This window comes from Artibeus jamaicensis, unplaced genomic scaffold (genome assembly GCF_021234435.1).
Source record: "Artibeus jamaicensis isolate MK-2021 breed Jamaican fruit bat unplaced genomic scaffold, CSHL_Jam_final contig_519, whole genome shotgun sequence".
In the NCBI taxonomy this organism is placed as follows: Eukaryota; Metazoa; Chordata; class Mammalia; order Chiroptera; family Phyllostomidae; genus Artibeus; species Artibeus jamaicensis.
This window is the reverse complement of record NW_026521871.1, coordinates 27,811,631-27,831,080: the sequence shown is the minus strand read 5'-3', so window position 1 is coordinate 27,831,080 and position 19,450 is coordinate 27,811,631. Positions and strand designations below refer to the sequence as shown.

At 48.1% G+C, this 19,450-nt stretch overlaps 1 protein-coding gene and 2 pseudogenes across 3 annotated transcripts in view; 1 reads left to right on the top strand and 2 right to left on the bottom strand.

Annotated features, from left to right (window-relative positions):
• Nucleotides 1–880: 880 nt before the first annotated feature.
• Nucleotides 881–979, bottom strand: LOC119048427 (uncharacterized; annotated as a pseudogene).
• Nucleotides 980–3,440: 2,461 nt separating this feature from the next.
• On the bottom strand, nt 3,441–4,477 carry LOC119048378 (28S ribosomal protein S7, mitochondrial-like; annotated as a pseudogene).
• A 6,646-nt stretch (nt 4,478–11,123) lies between these two features.
• Nucleotides 11,124–19,450, top strand: part of EPHB1 (EPH receptor B1) — a 419,448-nt gene continuing 411,121 nt past the window's right edge. For all 3 annotated transcript variants that reach the window (XM_037143852.2, XM_037143853.2, XM_037143850.2), the window contains exon 1: nt 11,124–11,539. In XM_037143852.2, the coding sequence (XP_036999747.1) occupies nt 11,482–11,539 (58 nt within the window). In that variant the 5' untranslated portion in view covers nt 11,124–11,481. The remainder of the gene's footprint in view (nt 11,540–19,450) is intronic.

Here is a 19,450-nt window from a genome sequence, read left to right as displayed (position 1 = left end):
TTGGGGTCAGAGTCTTAAAAGCAATGGGTATACCTTCTCCACGCTCTCTTTTCTTTTTGCACATTCCCAAACCCAAGTGTGGTGGTAACCCAACTTCAACTTTGCAGAAAATGACGGAGTCTAGGATGATGGGAGAGCAATAATTTAAAAAGAACCCAGAACCTGAGTGACCACGAGGACCTAAGTTGTCCCATTGATCAGGATAATAAACTTCGAGACTGGTCATTTTTTTTGTTAGTATTTTATTGTTAGTATCTTTATTATGGCGGCCTCTATTTACTCTAATTCATATATAAGAAAGCACATGCTAAACTTCACTAAATGATGCCATCCTTGTACCCAGAATGTTTGAACCAACTGACAGTCGCACTAGCAATGTATGAAAACCCCTGTTGCTCCTTATCCTACCAACCCTAGCTGTTGTCTGACGTTATTATTTTTGCTTTGGTGAGTGAGAAGTATTTTCACTTGCAAGTGAAGTTGTGAATCTTCAAATATTGTTCAGTCATTTCATATTTCTTTTTACCTGAAATATCTATTTGAATCTTTTGTGCTCTTTAATATTTGGGTGCTTTTTTATTGTGGTTAAATATATATAACAAATATATAAAAACATATAGTTATAGATTTAAAAAATATATACAATTTGCATTTTTATTGAGTGTATAATTCAGTGGCATTAATTACACTCACAATGTTGCCCATTTCCAAAACTCTTTCATCACCCTCCAAAACAGAAGCTCTACCTATTAAGCAATATCTCCCCATACCCCCTTCTTGAAGCCCTGGTAACTTCTGTTTGCTGCCTTTATAAATTTGCCTACTCTAAATATTTCATGTAAGTAGAATTATACAGTATTTGTCTTTTTGTGTCTGGCTTGCAGATATAGAACACATCACAGATTTGTGTGTCATCTTTGTTCAGGGGCCATGGTAATTTCTGTATCATCCCAATTTTAATATATGTGCTGCAAAGCAAGTAACTGGGCCCTTGTTAAAATGTTTATTTCTTTTGATTTGTACTTCTTTATATATTCTAGATTCTAATACTCTTTGATTAAATGGGTAGCAAATATGGAGTGGGCAAAAGTAGGTTTACAGTTGTGAGTACACAACACAGAGTTTATTCTTCAATTATTATTTATTAATTATCACATTATTTTCCATAGGAGCAACTGTAAACCTACTTTTGCCCTATATTTCCTCCCAGTGTGTGGCTTAACTATTTGTATGGTGTCTTTTTTTTTTTTTTTTTAAACTGCATATCTTTTTTTTTTTTTAATATTTTATTTATTTATCTTTAGAGGGGAAAGGAAGGAGAGAGGGAGAGAAACATCAATGTATGGTTGCCTTTCATGGGTCCCCTGCTGGGAACTGTCCTGCAGGGAACCAGCCTGCAACCCCGGTATGTGCCCTGACTGGGAATCGAACCGCGATTGTCTGGTTCACAGGCCCGCGCTCAATCCACTGAGCTATACCAGCCAGGGCTTGGTGTCTTTTTGTAACAAATCTTCCTATTTTACATTGGCAAAAGTATCTATGATTTCTTTGTAATTTGTGCTTTTTGTGTCGTTTATGAAATCCTCTTCTACCTGCCACATCTCATTAAATTATTCTCCTATATTTTTCCAAAAATAGTTTTAAAGTTTTGCCTTCCATATTTTTGTTTAATCCACCTGGAATTGACTATATTTGGTATGAGAGAAAAATCTAATTATAATTTTTCACACTGTTTCAGCAACATTTACTGATTTATCCTTTCCCCGGTACTTTGTGATGCTTCTCTTGGTGTGGACTTTTCATATACACTTTGGTGCTAAATCCCCACACCAGTTCCATGTTTTAATTGTGGCAGCTTTATCATAAGTGTTGATGGCTGGTAAGGCAAGGGCCTCTATTCTGCTTCTTTTTAAAATTATTTTGGTTATCTGCACCTTCTATCTTTGAATTTTGGCTCAAATTGTCAAATTCTTCAAAAAATTGTAGATATTTTTCTTGTATTTATATTGAATTTATACTTAAAATTGAGGAGAATTGCTATCAGTTTTCTCATCCAGGAATGTGGTAAATCTCCCCAGTTATTGAAATATTCTCTTAAAAAAGTCTTATTTTTTCCCATAATGGCCTTTAAAAGCTTTCTTTAGATTTGTTCCAAAAGTTTTGCTATTAAAATGCCATATTATTATAAATGACTTATTTTCATTGTTTTTTGTTGTTTGGAAAAGCAATAGATTTTTATATGTATATTCATTTTTGTTTTATAATTTTAAATATTGTTATTTAAGTTTTCTTCTTATAGGTCTATAATAATAGGGGTATAATCCTGTCTGACTTGTCTGCTAAATCTCATTTGTGGTAGATTTAGTTATGTGTTCTGTGATTTTGGATTGTGAGTTAATATTCAGCAAGGCTTTATTTGTGAGAATCTTGTGGGGGTTATATCCATCTTGCATTTCCTTTTACCTATTCATTTACTACTAATTTTTTTCAATTGAGTTCTTGGCTTGGGAGATCTGAGATCAAGTTGTAAAGTAACCTATGTAAGTAAAGGCTTATGATAAGAATTCTGAGGGGAGGGTATTTTCTCTCATACCATGAGCCCAAGCAGAGATGTAAGCTTTCTTGTTCTCCTCTATGACAATGGATAAGTTTTTTCCTAGTCCTCTTTTTCAATAAAGTCATTGTAATTTGAAGCCTCAGCTTATGCAGTAGTCTCATTTCTAACTTGCTGTCTTGCATTCATTCAAAGCCTTGCTTCCAATTCATGTACATTAAAATTCAAGTCATTATTAGATTTCCCAGACCAGGGACTAATTCCCACCCACACTGCAGTGTAAACTCCCACATTTACCATTCAGGATTTTAGTATTTCTTTGTTTCTAGCCTCGTGGGGATACTTTTTATGGGCTCTGCAATATATTGAAAAGTAGCTATTTTACATATTACTGAGTTCTAGATGTGTTTCATAGGAATGTCATGGGTTATCCTGTAATATTACCACAAATAAAAGTTATTTTCTTACTATTTAATTATTTGCCCCCCATGTTTTAGGTAAAATATGTAATGATATTATTTTTTAGCCAAAAAGACCTTTATTTTTTTCTTTCTTTTTTTAAAATTTTATTCCCTGCAGCCAGTTTTAATGAGTGGCAGCACTGCACCGCATGCTACAGTTCAGGGTGAGAATGTTCCAATACACCTTTCTGGTACTGAAATGCTTCCTTTCACCCACATGTCCACCCTAACCAGAGGGAAAACAAGGTGGACGGGCCCTGTTTTTTTTTGTTTTTTTGGAGGAAATCCAAATCCATGTACTTCTTTGCAAGGAGATGGGGCAGGGAGAGCAAGTTGTAGCCCACAAGGGAGAGGCTAAAGCAATAAACACACTGCTCTATCTTTCCTGTGAGGCTTGCCTGTCTGCCCCTAAAAAGGAACTACATTTAGCACAGGTAGTTTTCACGCAGCAGAGGCTCACGCTGCCTCTTGCAGCAGAGAGCCCTGGGCTTTCCTCTTGAGCCTCCCCTCCCCTCCCACCAGCTGCAGTGGGCCAGAGCACGGCTGGCCTCAGCCATCCTGTGCATGTCGTGCTTCCTTTTCCTCACAGGGCCCTGGTTGTGACAGGCCTCCAGCAGCTCACGCCACAGCTTCTCTGGCATCAGCATGCGCCCCTGCTTCTTCTCTGTGCATTCAATAATCATCCACTTCATGGCCAGGAAGCGATGCCGCTGGCCAGACAGTGGCAGAGGGCCCTGGTGGAAATGGCCACCCTTGAGGACCGGTACCAGCCCAATCCCAACCCCGCAGTTCTTTGGTGCTTGGCAGAAGATGGTGTAGAGGTGGCGTTCAGTGGTTGCCTGTTCCTCTGAAGAAGCAGCATGGCATTTCTCAGTCTGCTTCCTTTCCACAGCGTCTGGAGTCTGTGTCACGAGGCATCAGGTCAGTGCTTTGTTTCCTCATCATGTTGGAGAATTGACTGATCAGTGGGACTTCAGCACAGAGACTGTTCTCAGCCTCTGGGGCAGCTGTGGAAAGCTGAGTCTTCTGAGCTGCTCCCCAAGCTGCTGTGCCTCAGTCGCCTCTGCCCAAGGCTTGAGGGAATGCTCCTTGTCAGTCTGGGGACCCCTGTATGCGGGGCCATCGTGGCTCCCCCTCACTCGGATCAGCCCTGGAAGCCGTGGAACAGCACTCTGAACGCCTGGTGCTATTTCTGACCGCCCGCGCACTGCCTTCACCCAGGGGCAGCCTTCTTCGTTTGCCACGAGGACCCCACACGAACTGCCCGCGACATGCCTGAGCTAGTGACAAAACCGGAGGAAAAGGCTCCACAGGGTCCGAAATCTGTGCAACACTCGATTAATCAGGGTGTGAAGAGTCTCTTATTCCAAGGTCAAAAGGAAAAACTCACCCTCCCATTATCTGTCACATTTCCGTGTGACTCTGCCGCAGTGGCAGAGAGGCCCGCATCCCGAAGAGACATTTCAATCAGGATTGAATTGTGCTGGCAGGTCGCCCCACACACCGAAAGGCTGCGTGTTTGATTCCCCAGTCTGGGCGCGCACCTGGGTTCTGGGTTTGGGTTCGGCCACTGGTTGGCCACTAATCCACGTTTCTCTCTTTCTTCCTCTTTCTCTAAAATCATTGAAAACATATCTTCAGGTGAGGATCAAGAAAAAGATTTAATTCATTTACATTTGTTGGGAATAACTTTTTCAATAAACTTATTTTTTAAAAATATCTTTTTATTAATTTTTTTTCAATTTTTTAACATAGGGGCCGTATTTTGTTTTCATCTTCTCCAGTGTTTTCGAAAGCATATATATAGTTCTTTAAAGTATATTAAAATGGTTTTAAGCCAACTTTATTTTAAACCAATTTCAGAAATTGTAACATTCAAGCATAAAAAAGCTTGTGAATTCCTTGTGTGAAGGAGGAATTTAACATAGATTTGCTCTCCTTCCTTACATTCCCTTTCTACTTGATCTTAATTAATATAATTTGAGCTGTTACATTTAGGTTTTTGTAATTAGAATTTTAACAACATATGTATTCTTTACTGAGACTACTTTTGACATTTTAATTCAATTTAAAAGCAGTTGGCAAACATTTAGACTTGTATTTTAATTGACTTTATTGCTTGCCACCAAACCTTGTTTTCTTATCAATTGGAATATGTAATACTCTCAAATAATTTCTTGGACTGTTGCAAATTTTTCAAGACCTGAAGATGTCTGCTGCTTTATGCCTGCTGGATATATATATATATATATATATATATATATATATACACACACAATTACAAATTCCCCTTATAAAACTCTATAGCTCTGGCTCAATTTTCTTTTGGAATTCAGTATTATGAAGTTAATGCTATTGATTCTATTGCAGGTCCCTAGCTCCTTGTAACTAACTGAACCAATTTTGTGTATGTTTATTCTCTACTTTCTGTCTTCTTCATGTTATGTATTTTTTCTCAAAGTTTTTCCTTTTCTGTCCATTTTATATGCATTCTTGGAAAGATTCTCCAGTTTGTCTTTCACATCATCTATTCAGCGTTCAGCAGCAACAAATATGTTCTTTCCTTCCATACCAGTGTGGAGTTTGATTCTGATAGTGCATTTATTGCATTTTTGTTTCCTTAAATTCTTCTTTTTTTCTCTTCCCTTCACTCATTCTGTTCCTTTTTTCTGCTTAACCTGTTTCCTAGAAAGCTTGTTTGGGTTTCATGGAGTATGTCTTCATACATAACAAGAAACTTCCTGAAAATGTCTTTCAAATGTGTAGAGCATCATTTTCAAAGGAATGCTATCCTTCTGGGTCTTAGAGATGCTATTCTTGCTCTTTATCCTGCAGTATCTAATAGGCCCCTAATCTGTCTTGACCCCTCTTGTCTCCTCCTTGAGTACTGAGAGACTGATTAGTTCTTGCAGTTATTTTTTGCTAGACAAGGTGAGCAAGCTGGCCCTGAGCCCTCCACCTCCCTACTTGCTTTATGGTTGAATCATGTTTTTAGATCTACCCTGGAGGGCCAGCTAGTGTTCAACTGCCACTTGTCAATAAGCTTCATCTAGTGCGTATCTGCTCTACTGAGGTTCCATCTTTCCTCAACCACCATCCTGATTTTCTGGTGCTCTGATCTGATGTGTCACAGCGAAACTACACCAGCAGGCTGCACACCTCCCACAGTCACTACCACGCCTGCTTGTGGTAGTGACTTGTTCCTCTACTTGTTTCTCTTGACTATTCTTCACCTCCAGATGCACGGTATCTTCATCAGCCCATCCTTGTGCCCACTGGTCTTGCCCATTTTCAGGCTCCTCCTGAGTATAAAAAGATCTTGGGGGAAGGGATGAGGAGGACAAGGAGCAGCTGTGCTTTGTTTGGTTTAAAGCCAAAGCAGCAACGGTGATGGATATTTACTCCATTCTCTGGTTATCAGAGATTCTAGATGTCTGAGTCAGGCACAGACAGAGAGGGGACTACCACATACCTTCCTACCTATTTTTTAAAACCAGATTTTCTTCATAGAAGAGAACTTGGCACATGTCATATATGTTCCTGATAGGTTTTTCTCCACCCAGCTTCATTTACCTTGTAAGTATGTACTGTCAGTTCCTTCCACATCCTGGCAATTAGGTTGTCAGTGTTCATTCACCTCGTTAGTGGTGAGTCTTCATATTTGTCTTTATTCACTGGGGCATTTTCCTGAGAAACAAGGAGAGGCTTGTTGAAAGCCTCTAGCCAGAGGCCATTTTGTGAGGTGTCCCACAAGGCATTTCAATACCTGTCTTCCCAGGGATCCTGAAATCCTTAAAGGGAGAGGCTGGACCATGAATATCACTGGGCCCTTAGCACCTTGCAGACACCTGGCAAGGTGCTGCTAAATAAATGTTGAATGATTAAAAGAGGGAGAGGAAGCTATTTGTTATTTATCTATTATCCATCATTAAAAATGTTTTAAAATACTCATAAATGGTGCATGTGCCTCTCTAAAAAGAATTGGTGAAAATTTAACTTGCAGCTTAAGAATCTAATTAAAAGTAGCTTGGGTCATGCAGTGTATAACTAATCCTTTCATTTATACAGTTAAGAAATATTTTTTAAAAAAGATGGGATAAGGGAGCAACTTAATACCTTCTCATGTACAAGACACCCGTGTGATCATCTTCCTGATGATGACTCTTTGTCTATGTTTTGTAATACTAAGTGGAATGAAGAAAATAGGCTTCAACTACAACAAAAGGGCTGTAGGTTAGAGGCAAGCAGGAACTTTTTGATAGGAAAGCTGCAAAATGTATAGAATTATCAAGGGAACTTGTGCAATTGCTTTCTCTAGAAGTGCTTTTCAACATTTTAGACGCAAAACCGTTTAGCGGTCGGGTGAACAGCTTGGCTGCCCTCAAACCTTCCAGCCAGAAGGGCCTCTGAGTCTTAGCAAAAGGGTCGAGTCACCCTTGGGTGCCTGAGAGCCCTGAGCTGCTAGCTTGGAGGCAAGCATCTGTCACTTTGAAGGAGTGATTTAGGGATATCAAATAGCTGGGTGATTAATCAAAAAAACAAGCGAGCATTTGACATCAAAGAGGAAAAAATAGCCAAGGAGATGATTTGGGGAAAATAGGTACCCAGGCTTGGAATCCCAAACCAATGGTGCTTTTGGATATATTTACAAATCAACCCATTGCAAGAGAAACATCAATCTGCTGTACCACTAAATTAATATTTAACTTGTTCAGGAAAAGGAAATCCCCTGGATTATTAGAGAAATTAATAAAAAGCCTAAACTGATGCTCTTACCTGAGCCACTAGCATGTGCTAGAAGTCATCAAGGCTGACTTTCTTACATGCTAATCAGTCAATGTGCCCCATCCCCACCCAATCCAACCCTCTCCTCTAATCCCCCTTACTTCCTTCTCTTCTATCTACAGAACTCTTCCTCCAAACAAAACCTGATTCAGATGTCCAGTGAAAAAAAGGTGCCAGAATAGAAGGGGAATGGGAAGCTCCATCCCCTGACTGCTCCCATACTTCCCCATTTGGGTGTCGCCCGAGAAGGCCTCAGAGCAGTTTTAAACTCATAGACCTTAAGCAGGGACTCCTAAGGCTCACTGTGCAGCAGAATCAATGGGGGTGGAGCCATAAAATTACATTTGTGCCCCTACCTCATCCCTACTGATCTTAAATCCTGGGGTGGGGCATGGAGATCAGACGTTAAGATGGTGGGTGATTCCTGTATAATTTGCCTGCACAGGTTGAAAGACCTTGGCGGGGTTGTCCTTGGGATCCCAGTACATTCGTCTCCCAGGATCTTCCTAGGAGTGATGTTTTGCAGCTGGATACTGTCAGTTCTTTCTTCAGCCAGGACTGGATAAGCTACTCAGAACCCACGCAGACTCATAGCGTGAGACTGTGGGTGAGAGGGACCAGCTGAGGGACACCAAGGCTTCCTGGGAGAGTGGACATTTCCGTAGAAGTGAGGGCAGGAAGTTCCATTCACTTCAGTTCAGTTTTGCATGTAAACATCCAGTGCAGTGCATTCAGAAATCTGGATGCCATGCCAGAGTGGTTGGTCCTTCTGTATGTAGAAAGTGCTCAATATGCAGTCATTCCCTATAATATCCAACTACCTACAATTGCTCTTCAGTTGTCACCTTGCTTTAGTCTCTAGTTCTTCTCACCACTGGACATACTGTTGCTTCTTCATCATCCTCCTCCACTACACTGTAAGTTCCCTCTGAGTAGGACCTGTGTCCCCACAGCCTAGAGCAGGGCCTGCCTGGCTCATAGTAGGTATTCAACAAACACTTGTTGAGTACGTGGGTGAGTCCATGATGAGCTGGCTGCAAGGAAAGGAGAGCCTGTATGGGGGTCTAGATGTGGGGATGGTGAGGGGATCCAGCTGTCTGAGCAGCCCAGGCCCAGAGGGAGGCTGGCAGGCTCAGGGCTGAGAGGCAGGTTCCAGGGAGCTGTGGCTGCTACGCCAGAGTGGTTGGTCTTTCTTCGGGCAGACAGTGAGGAGCCACTAGCCTTCTGTTCAGGGAAGAGATAAGATCAAGCTTGGCTTGAGAAAAATTAGTTTGGCAGGAGTGCAGAAGGATTAGAAAGGGGAGGGGGTGAAAGCTGGGTGACCATTCTGAGACTCTCCAGTTGTTCAAGGGAAGGCAGTGTGGGCTGGAATTGGTACAGGCTCATGGCCTTGAGACAAGGGCACTGGGACGAGCATGTGGCAAAGGGAGACTTCTCCCACCACGTATCTCAAAAGACTGTGCTGTAGTGAAGGAGAGGAGTCCGAGATTCATCCAACCATCCATTCACGAGGGGAGTGCTGGAGGCAGAAGAGCAGGTGGAGCTGCCAAAGAATTGTTCCTGGGCCTGGGGAACAGAAGTGCCAAGGATGGAGCTTGAGGGATACCCCTTTTGAGACCTGAAGAGGGAACAGGGAAAGCACTAAGAAGGAGAAGGACAGGGAGGAGGAGAACCAGGACTGGAAAATGAGGCCAGAGCCCAGGAGAACTGGTAACAGAGAGCACTGAGGGTCCAGGAGGATGATGGGTAACAGAGTAAAGTGGGTCATTCCAAGGGTGATGGCTCCACAGATGCTAGGGCACTGCTGTTGGTGTTTGGCAGGGCAGAGGGCAGCTGGCATGGTGTGAAGGAGGATGACAAGGCAGTGGAGGACCATGGGATCTTCTCCTCAGGTGCTGAGGCAGGAAGCAGGGAGGAATGAAGGAAGGAGGCAAGGGAGGCAGCTGAAGTCAGTGTGGGAAGCAAAGCAGTATCAGGATGGGGAGAGTCTGGCTGGGACTGAGGAGGAGTGGTCCCAGTCAAAGAGAGTATGAACACACAGGGTGGGAAACAGATTGAGCAAAACCCAAAGAGGAGGGTGGGGAGCCTAGGAGGGGTCATCACATCTGCCCACAGTCAGCTCCTTAACAAACCCAGCACAGGCTTGGTGGAGAAGAGACAGCTGCCTCCACTGTAGGACCAGACCATCTTCAGGTCTGGGGTGGGGGTGATAGAGTGAAGAGTGTCTCCAGCATAACAACATTACAGTCTCCAGATGGGTCCTTGGACTAGAACCCTGGCTATCTCCAGAGACAGAAAAAGAAAGCAGAGTTGTGGGAAGTGAGGCCAAGAAAGTTCCTCCTACCTCCAACACCCTGTCTCTCTGTTGCTGCCTGTATATGTCCTCCCAACTCATGTTCAAGTCTCACCCACAGTAATGGTGCCTTCCTCCGTGTGCCCCACCTTGCATAACCTTCTGCGGCCCTATTGCATTCCCCTCTTTTTATAGCGGACTATGTGACCATTGGTCTCCCCCTCCAATCCGGTCTTCTGGGGTCAGGGCCCTCTGTAATGCTCACAGAATGCTTTCAGAAGTGAAACCTGAAGGCAGCCAGAGACTTCTGGAGGACAAGAACAGCATTTGGACAGGAAGCATTTCCAGTTCCTGGATACCCTGCAACAGCAGCATCTGAACCCAAAGGTTCTCTGAACCTATTCCTTCATTCAACAGAGATATTCCATCATTTTCTACGGGCCAGGCACCGTTCTAGGCACTTGGGATTCTGTAGTGAACAAAACAAACACGCCCCAAGAATGAAGACCTAATTCTAATAAGGGAGGGGGAGACCCACAACAAACATAATTGATTAATAAAAAAATATAGCGTCAGTGAAGTGTTAATGAAAAGGAGGAATAGGCTGTGCCACGGGATTGCACTAAATAGAGCAGTTAAAGTTAAGTCTCGATGAGAAGATGAAAGAAGATAAATTTGATTATTTAAAGCTCATCCAGACCTGGGTGGGCTATAAATGGTTAAGGCCTGTTCCTTCGCTAGCTAGACGCGTCGAGGCTCGGGGAGCTGGGGCCGACCGGAGCGTTTCTCAGAGTACGCCACCAGGGGGAGCCCGGACCCCTCCTAGCGCCTTCCCAGCCCTCCCTCCACAGCCTTGCGCGCAAAAGTTTTTCTTAAACTAACAATGCCTGGGTAAGGAGGTGCTCGCGCCTGATTGGACGAGAGATTTTTGCAGGTTTGATTCCTTGATTGGACAGGAGGTGTTAGGGGTGGGGAGAGAGCTGACGGTGGGGGATCCCGCTCCCTCCCTCATCAGTCTGGCCGACTTCGTCCTCACGTAGGCTCCGCTGTGGCTCGCGATGTGACAGCAGGACGCACACGCTCTCTCGCGCTCTCACCAGCAGCTCGCACTCCCTCGCCCTCTCTCTTTCACACACGCACGCACACACCCACCTCTCCCATAAACACACACACACACATGCACACCCACACCCACGCGCGCCCGCACCGCCCCACGCACGCACACTCCCGCCCACGCCCACGCCGCGCTCCAGGGAGTCCTGTCCCAGCGAGAGCGCGAAAGGATACGGAGAAGCCACCCGCGGGGAGCGCAGCGGCGCCCCGGGACCCGGCGCCCTCCCCGCGCGGCAGCCTCGGCTCCGGCTCGGCCTGGGGGCTGCCGGCCGGCGATGGCCCTGGATTGCCTGCTGCTGCTCCTCCTGGCAACCGCAGTGGCCGCGATGGAAGGTAACGTACCCTTCGAGGAGCAAGTTGGCTGCCGGCGGCTGTACCCCGGGGCTTCTCTGGTAGCTTCGGGTCGCTCTTATCCCGCTACCCGGGGGCGAGGATGTTAAGGAGCCTCGGCCGCGGGCGAGCGCGGGGCTGGGGCGGCACCCACGGGCGCGTCCCCGCTGGCTTTCGGGGCCCCTTGGCTCCCGCGGCTGGCACTCTCTGGCAGCCACGGTCTCCCGCAGCTTCGGCTGGGAGAACGCGGAGTCCGCTGCATTGCGGTGCAGGCTCCTTAGTTCCGGGCAGAGCTGCGCGTTCGGGAAGAAGGGGCGCCTCGGACCATCCAGCCCCTGGAGAGCGGGCGTGGGTCCGCTCCCTTTCTACCCCAGGCAAGGATGCGCTTAGGCGACCGCGCGCCACCTCTCCGTTTACTTAACTCGGCGTCTGCCGGCTCCAGGATTCTGGGCTAGGCGGGTTAGAGCTGCCCTGGCACCCCGAAAGTGGCTGGCGAAGGAGAGGGACTGAGTTCACTGGCTCTACCTTCGGGGACAGCCGGATGGTCCAGGAGCCTGCCGGGCTTCATCTTTCTTGGGTCAGCCTGGGCGAGGTGGACACCTTTGTCACTTCTTGAGCCTGGGAACGGGGGTGTGGTGGGTGGTCGGTGCTGCCGAAACGCGCCCATCGTCTCCGTTGCCCACTGGAAGGGGACTCGCCGGGAGCTGACCGACAGAGACACTGTCCCTGCCACTTCGGCCCTGGCTGTGCCTCTAGCTGTGGAGGAAAGCGCGCGCCATGGGCACCTCTTGGGGCGCAGCCGGAGCACCCGCGCTCCGCGGCGCCCGCGAATCCCTGGGGGAAATCCCTGCCCTGCTCTGTGCCCCCGCCCCTTCTCCCCGGCAGAGCGGTGGCCGCGGGCCGCAGACCCTCGCGGGGAACGCAGCTCGGCCTTAGCGCGGAGTTGAGTACCGGGGTGGAAGCAACTCTTGGGCGCGAGGCGCTGGCACTGCCGTCGCTGCGGGCTCACAGCCGCACTGCCGTGTGGCGGAAGCTGGGTGGAACTCCACGGGGACCAGGCACCGAAGGGGCGCAGCTCCTGGCGCCCGTGCTGCCTTGCAAGTTGGGAGCTCGTTCCACTGGGCTGCAGGGTTCCCTACTGAACTGTTACCGGTTGTTTAGGAGCACCCGCACCCAGAAAGGCCCGCCGTGGTTCGGTGTTGCTGACCCCTCCGGCAAGCGCTGCTCTTCTCTAAGCGAAGCTTGGCATTCGCGCCCTAAGGTGGGGCTAAGAGTCCCTCACCTTCCAGTGAAGACCACCGTATCCCACACTCGTTCTGGTGGCAGCAGGGGGGTGCGGTCATTAATGCCTAGAAAGCTCTCACTTGCCTTTCAAAGGAGGCTAAATTTTGTCTGCCCTCTGCCTTCCACTGACCTTTTGGGTGCTCTTGGGAACCGGCAGGGTCTGGAGTGGTGTGGAGAGGGGATGCTTGAGTTTAACTTACTGGGGGCCAGTGAGAGATCATTTGAAATGGGCCAAGCAAGACGACGGACACTTTCAAACCTGTCAGGACAGCCAGGGTCAGAGCGCATTTGTAACGGGGGAAGAGAGAGGAGACTTAGCGCTGGGCGCCTGTGTCCTGCCTGCTTCTCTCCTCGAGCTTCCCAGAGCGGGTCAGGAGCTGGGCCGCTCAGAGCAGATAGGTGCCCACTTTGGGAGCTTGATCTTGGCATTGATTCTCCATTGATGAAGGGGGGCACATGCCTGGGAATGAAACTGTTTGGGGAACAAATGTGTGGGAACACACCAGGTGTCTGGCAGTGTATGCATGGTTTCCTCCTTAAACACCTCTTCTGGGATAGCCAGAGCTGTCTGTCTGCTGGCTGGCTGGCTGGAGCTGTGTGAAGGATGGTGGCATGGTGCCCGCCTCACCCTGAACAGGTCCTGTCAGCCAGGTCCTCTGGAGGAGCCCATGCCGTGGGGGCTGTGGCCCTTCCCTCCCAGCAGCCCAGAAACTTTGCCAGTAGCCTGGTAGGAAGGAGCCTCTCTGGGCTGCAGATCTTTCCAGCAAGGGTTAAAAGAAACACCACATTCAGCAGAATATTAAAGCAGCCCCACAGTCCCTGCCCAGTGCGCAGGGATAGTACACACCATTCACTGCTTCCTCTCCTCGGATGAACACAGGCAGGTTCGTTTTCTACTCTGCTCACACAGAGCTGCCTTCCTGCCTGCCTGCCTGGCTGGGCTGAGGCCAGGTCAATCCGCTTGTGATGAGTGAGGAATAATGATCAGAAAAGTAGATCAATGAGCTGCTTCCACGGACAGCAGATCCCCCAAACCGCTGTGGCCAGGGCCCCCCTCTCCTTGTGCGTTCAGTCACTTACATGTCTGTCCGTCTGCTTTCCTCCAAGGGATGGGGGAATTTCAGTGGGGCTTTGTCATCCAGGGCAAGCAGCTGGAAGACCAGTCAAATCTTTAGCCCGGGCCAGGACAGGGACAAAGGGACAGTGTCAGCCATGAGACCAGGTAGAGAGAGGTGACCAGAGGCAGGCCCTATGAGACTACCAGCCCCTGCCCTTGCCCCCAGCCAGTGTGGAAGGAAGGAAGGAAGGAAGGAAGGAAGGAAGGAAGGAAGGAAGGAAGGAAGGAAGGTAGGTTGGGGCTAGTTGACCTGGAGTGTGGGAAACTCACACTGAAAGAAGAGCACTCCTCTCCCCTCTTCTCCATTTCCAGCTGATGGTGTGGCTCTGCTCTGTTGGGAGAGAGAAGGCACCACAGGAAAAGGGCTCTCTAGGGGATTTTGAAAGTCTGTTTTCAGAAGGTAGCAGGGCAGGCTGTGGAGGCAGGAAGGCTGACCTCCCCTGGCCACAGAGCCAGGACTCCATCCTCAGCCTCTGGACAGACAGCTGTTTCTTCAAGCCCCTTTCTTTTCACACCGTGTCCAAGAGCTTGTGAGAATGGGTTACCGGTATGTATGGGGCGAAGGCAACTGCCTGCATTCTCCGAGATGCCTTTCAGGACAGGGTTTGGGGACCTGCGCTTCTCTCCAGGTGCTTCTGCAGCAGCAGGGACATGTTGGGCTGTCAGCAGACACTCTTTCCTCAGAGGGAGCTTCCCTGGACCAAGCATGTCGTCCCTTCTGGGAGGGAGCAATCCTGAATGGCTGACAGCTAATGCTAATAGCATTCTCCCAGCCCCACCCCGTGTCCGTGAAGGGTCATACACCTGCAGGTGGCCTCAGTGTTTGGACACTGGCTGACCAGAATACTCCCAGGGGATCTGCTGTTTGCTGTGTGGTCTAGAGTAAAGTCCTAGGCTTGGCATCCTTCAACGTGCACTCGGGTTTGATTTGGTGGTAAATCTCTTAGGGATTGTCAAAGAGTGGGTTCTCAATAGTAATTGCTGACCCATGAATACACGCCTAAGGTATGGCATTCCTTTGTGGCATACCTCACCTTGAAATGCAAGGGCATCGAATGCCATTGTACACAATTAAATCTCCATTACATCATGGTGAAAATCCCAACCTCAGCCCATGTGTTTGCAATAGGCCATCAGGCCAGATAGTTGTTGGCTGTTTCTGCTTTTTTTCCCTGTTAATATTTGTTTGCTGAGTGTGCATCTGCTTTGGGTGTCCGTCAGCGTGCCTGAGCCTACAAGCAGCAGCAGGCGCCAAAGGTTTAAAAAAATATCTGGGAGAAAAAAGTAAATTTGCGAAAGTCCTATCCATTGTCCGATTCTATTTTTTGTGCATTATGGAAAGGTTGCTATTACTCAGGGACACTGCCTCCCCTGCAATGCCCAAGCTCCAGCTAGTGAGTGGGATGCTGGTGAGGTATGGCAACGCAGCTCCGGGCAATTGCTTGAGAGAAGTCTTGGCTATGTAAACAGCTGCAGAGTTCTGGCCCCATCCCCAGCCCAAGCCTTCTGGGTTGGCAGAGCAGAGCTGCCAGCAGCTGGTGATGCCCAGGAGCCGAGGGAGGACCTACTGGGCCACACAGGATCCTGTTCCAGCCACTCCTGCCTTTTGTCGACTTGTGCAGACCCAGACTCAGATCTCAGAACCCCTGCCTTGGCCCTCACAAGGACAGGTCCTAATTACCAAGATGTGCTTTGGGGAAAAGCCCATAAGGTGGAGGCATCATATGGTACCTTTTTACATTCCATCCATCAAGAAGGGATCTTTGATAAAGCAAATTGGAGCAAAGAGGAAGGGGACCAGGGGGTGCATAGAATAGCACTGTGACTCCTTCCTTTGCATCTAATGTGTGGATCCACCCATTTACTGGAAACTGCTGATCCTACAGATGGTTGACTGAATTTCATGAACTTGGGGCAGTGGAAGGACTTGCAGGGTGAGGACTAGATTCTGGCTGTGAGGATGGGGCTGGAATCAGCTGGGGTGCAGACAGATTTCTGGGTCATGAAGCCAGAGTCTTCCACCTCTGGCTTCATCTCCCGACTCTGTCACTTGGGAAAATCACCGATACACCTGACCACCGTGTCTTTCTTTCTACCGAGGTCATGGTGCTCACCCATTCCAACCTTAGCAATTGGACTAGTAACATACACTATGAGGATATGCCTGTACTAGTTAAAAAAAAAGATGCTATTGAAGTCAAAGGTACATTCATATTATGAAATTTACACAATCATCTATAGCTAATCCCAGTAAATTCTCAGTGACAGTGAGGTTCAGGGGCATAATATTTTCCCAGAGAGGACGAAGGGTGGAGGCAATTTTGAAAGGCAGGGGAGGGGAACACCATCCCAGGCAGCAGTTCTCAGTGAGATGACTAAGATACAGTTGTTACGTGGTTTGATAAGGTCACATAACTAGTAAGCAGCCTGCATTTGAACCCAGGCAGGCAGGTTCTGGAGTCTGTATTCTTAACCACTCCCCCTTACTATGCTACTTTTGTGGACTTTGCAAGAAGAAAGGTTCAGATCGGCCTGAATCCACAGGTGGGAAGAATTCTGATGCTAACTCAGCTGCTGATACTCTGTTGATTACTGGGACCTCCTCGTTTCCATGGTCTTGGAAGAAGAAATGAGAGAAATGCTCAGGTAATCCCAGCACTTCAGCTCGAGTACCAGTTTCCTGCTCTCTTCCTGCCCCTTTCTCCCACCTCCCATGCTCATTGCCCCCCTTTGTACATGAGGACACAGGGCTGGAGAAGCCACAGCATGGCTTCTGAGAAGGAATTGAGTAGAAGGACTGGGAGCATCTTTGCTCTGGCCACCTCGTCCAAGGAAGAAATATTCCCAAACAGGCAAGTGTCCCAAAGGAGATGGGCCTTAGTGGCTTATGCATTCCATAGGCAGTAGAGGGGGCACACAGTATCCTTCCTGTCCCAACCTGACTGTCTAGAAGAGGAGTATCAAACTCATTTTCACCAGGGGCCACGTCAGTCTCGAGGTTGCCTTCAAAGGGCCAGACGTAATTTTAGGACCTTGTAAATATAACTATTCCTTAAGAGTTAAGCTAGAGATTGGTGCTGCTGCCTGGTAGAAATAAGGTGGAGGGCTGGAATCAGCCCACGGGCCTTGTGTTTGCCGACTGTGGTCTAGAACATATCTTTGCACTTGGCTTCTAAGTCCCAGCTTCCTTGGAAGAGCTCACTTTATATCTCCCTCTTCTACACTTACAACTTAAGCAACCTGAGTATTTTTATCAGATGTTCATGTCTCCAAAGGTGGTGGATACACAGAGCATTAATGCCTGCCTCTCTGAGGAAATGACTATAATAATAAAGTAATGCCCTGGGAGAGATTTTGTATTTAAAGGCAAAATGTTGCATGAGAAATTTCTCAGCTTCTTTTGGGGGTTCCGTTTCAGCTGTAGCAATGGGTAGGCCCCTGCAGTCCGTGTCTGGCCATGCTCAGAGGGGGTGCACTGAGTGGTCAGGTCAGGGCCACATGCTGCACCAAAGACCCCAGACACCTGATGTCTGAGCCACCTTGCTGGCTTTTGTTGGTCACTCCTCTGGAGGTCAGAGAGATGGGAACACACTTTGCTGGGAGGCTTGGGTGGGGGGTTGGTTTCTCTTAGCTAATGAATAACTGCTTTCCATCTGGCCTAAGACGCAGGAAGCGAGCAGGTGCATAATTAGCTCTCCCCCTCCCCACACCTATTTTCTCATTGTTAAATCAGACTGGGGGAGGGGGCAGCAGGGGCTTCGTGGGGACACCCCCAGGGTAGAAGCAGTGGGAAGTTAACAATTATTGATAAAGCAAATTCTGGGACATGGTGACCTCCTGGCTAATTATGGCGGTGGGGGGGGGGGAGTCCCCGTAGGCTGGTGGGGGTTCTGCAGGGGCAGCTCAACAGAGGTGAATAACAGTGAGGTTGGCCACCAGTAAAAGGGCCTTAGCATGATGCCCTCTTCAAGGAGACCCTGGTCAGCAGCAGGCCCAGGACTGTGTAGGGGGCACAGGGGCCAGAGTCTCCACTGGTCCTGTGATCTGCCAGGTGCCTCTAAGTGCCACTGGCTTGTAAGTTGGCCTCTAACTTTATAGGTGAGAAAGACAGCATCTTATTCTTCTGTTCACTGACTCCTTGGTAAACATGGAGTGTTTCTCAGCTCTGTGGGAAGATGCCTAGAGCCGAGGGTGGGGATTCTTCACTTCACTGTAATGACCTGGCTGATAACTGGGGCTTTGGAATGAGCCATTTGCTGAAGAGTAAAAAAGGTGGTGCAGAAGGTGGCCCCGTTCCTCCCTCTGTCACCAGTAGAGATGTTCTCCAGATCAGGTGAACTCCCAGACAACGCCCTTAGCAGCTGCTTCAGGAGGCTGCTCTGTCCCCTCATGGAAGGTTCCCCCAAAGTTCTCTGTAGCAGAACTGGGCCAACATGGAAACATATAGGAAATTTCCTGAGAATTACCAGGACTCATTTCTGCCTGCAGATTGCACCTGAGGCTCTGCGTCCCTCCTCTCTCCCCTCCAGCTTCCTGGCAGCAAGTGACAAAATAACTGATTTGAATTTAACTTCCTTGCCCTGCTTCTCTATCCCCCAGTGGAGGTGATAATGAACAGAGAAATGGGCAGGCGCAGGTGGTCAGGACGGGTGGGGACAAGTGAGGGAGCAGGGGCCCCGTGCTATTGCCTAGCACCAGCTCTGAGGTCTCAGGGGCTGATTCCGCGGCTTCTGAGCTCCAGGGCACAGACCAGGGCTCAGGCTTCTTCTCTTGGCCTTGATATGTCTGGAGCAGAGCTGGAGATAAGTTTTGGGGAAGGGAAGAAACTCCCCAGAAATCTTACAGCTTGTGGCCTTAGAGCCAGGGCTGGACTAAGGTCTTATCAGCTAAGGTTTTATCAGCTCATTGAGTATTTACTGATCCCCATGCCTCTAATGTCCACCCATTCATTGCCCCAGTTTACAGGTGAGGAAGCTGCGGCTTTGAGCTGTTAAGTTACTCATGTAAGAGCTAAGATTCAAACCGAAGTTCTGACAAGTTGGACGACACCCAAGTCTCTGCCTCCACCTCAGCATTTTTTTCTGTTTAACATTGCTTATTCATGAAGTATATCAAAGAGCACCTATTAAGCACCAGCTGTTTATGCACTCTCCTGACAGGTGCTGTCAAAGATGCCAGACAATCTTGCTTCGGTCTGCTCCCTGGGGGCCCTGTGGCCAGGCTCTCCAAGGCTTTTCAGAACCACCCCCCCCATACCCCAGCTGGAGGAGAATGTTTTGCCTTCTTGGTTTGCATTTTCCTGTGTGCACATGGCCTTTGCCCTGTGCCCCAAACAGTCAGACCCCCACTGTGGTCATTATTGGTTTTCTTTCTGCTGCATGTCCATCTGGCTCTTGTCTTTGTTGAGATGCGTTGCTTAGATGGTTGCAGTTTGGCATCTGTGCCTGGCTGTTAGTGGTGGGGAATGTGTAGGGAGCAGGGTAGCTGTGGGTTTCCCCCCATGGCTCCACTTT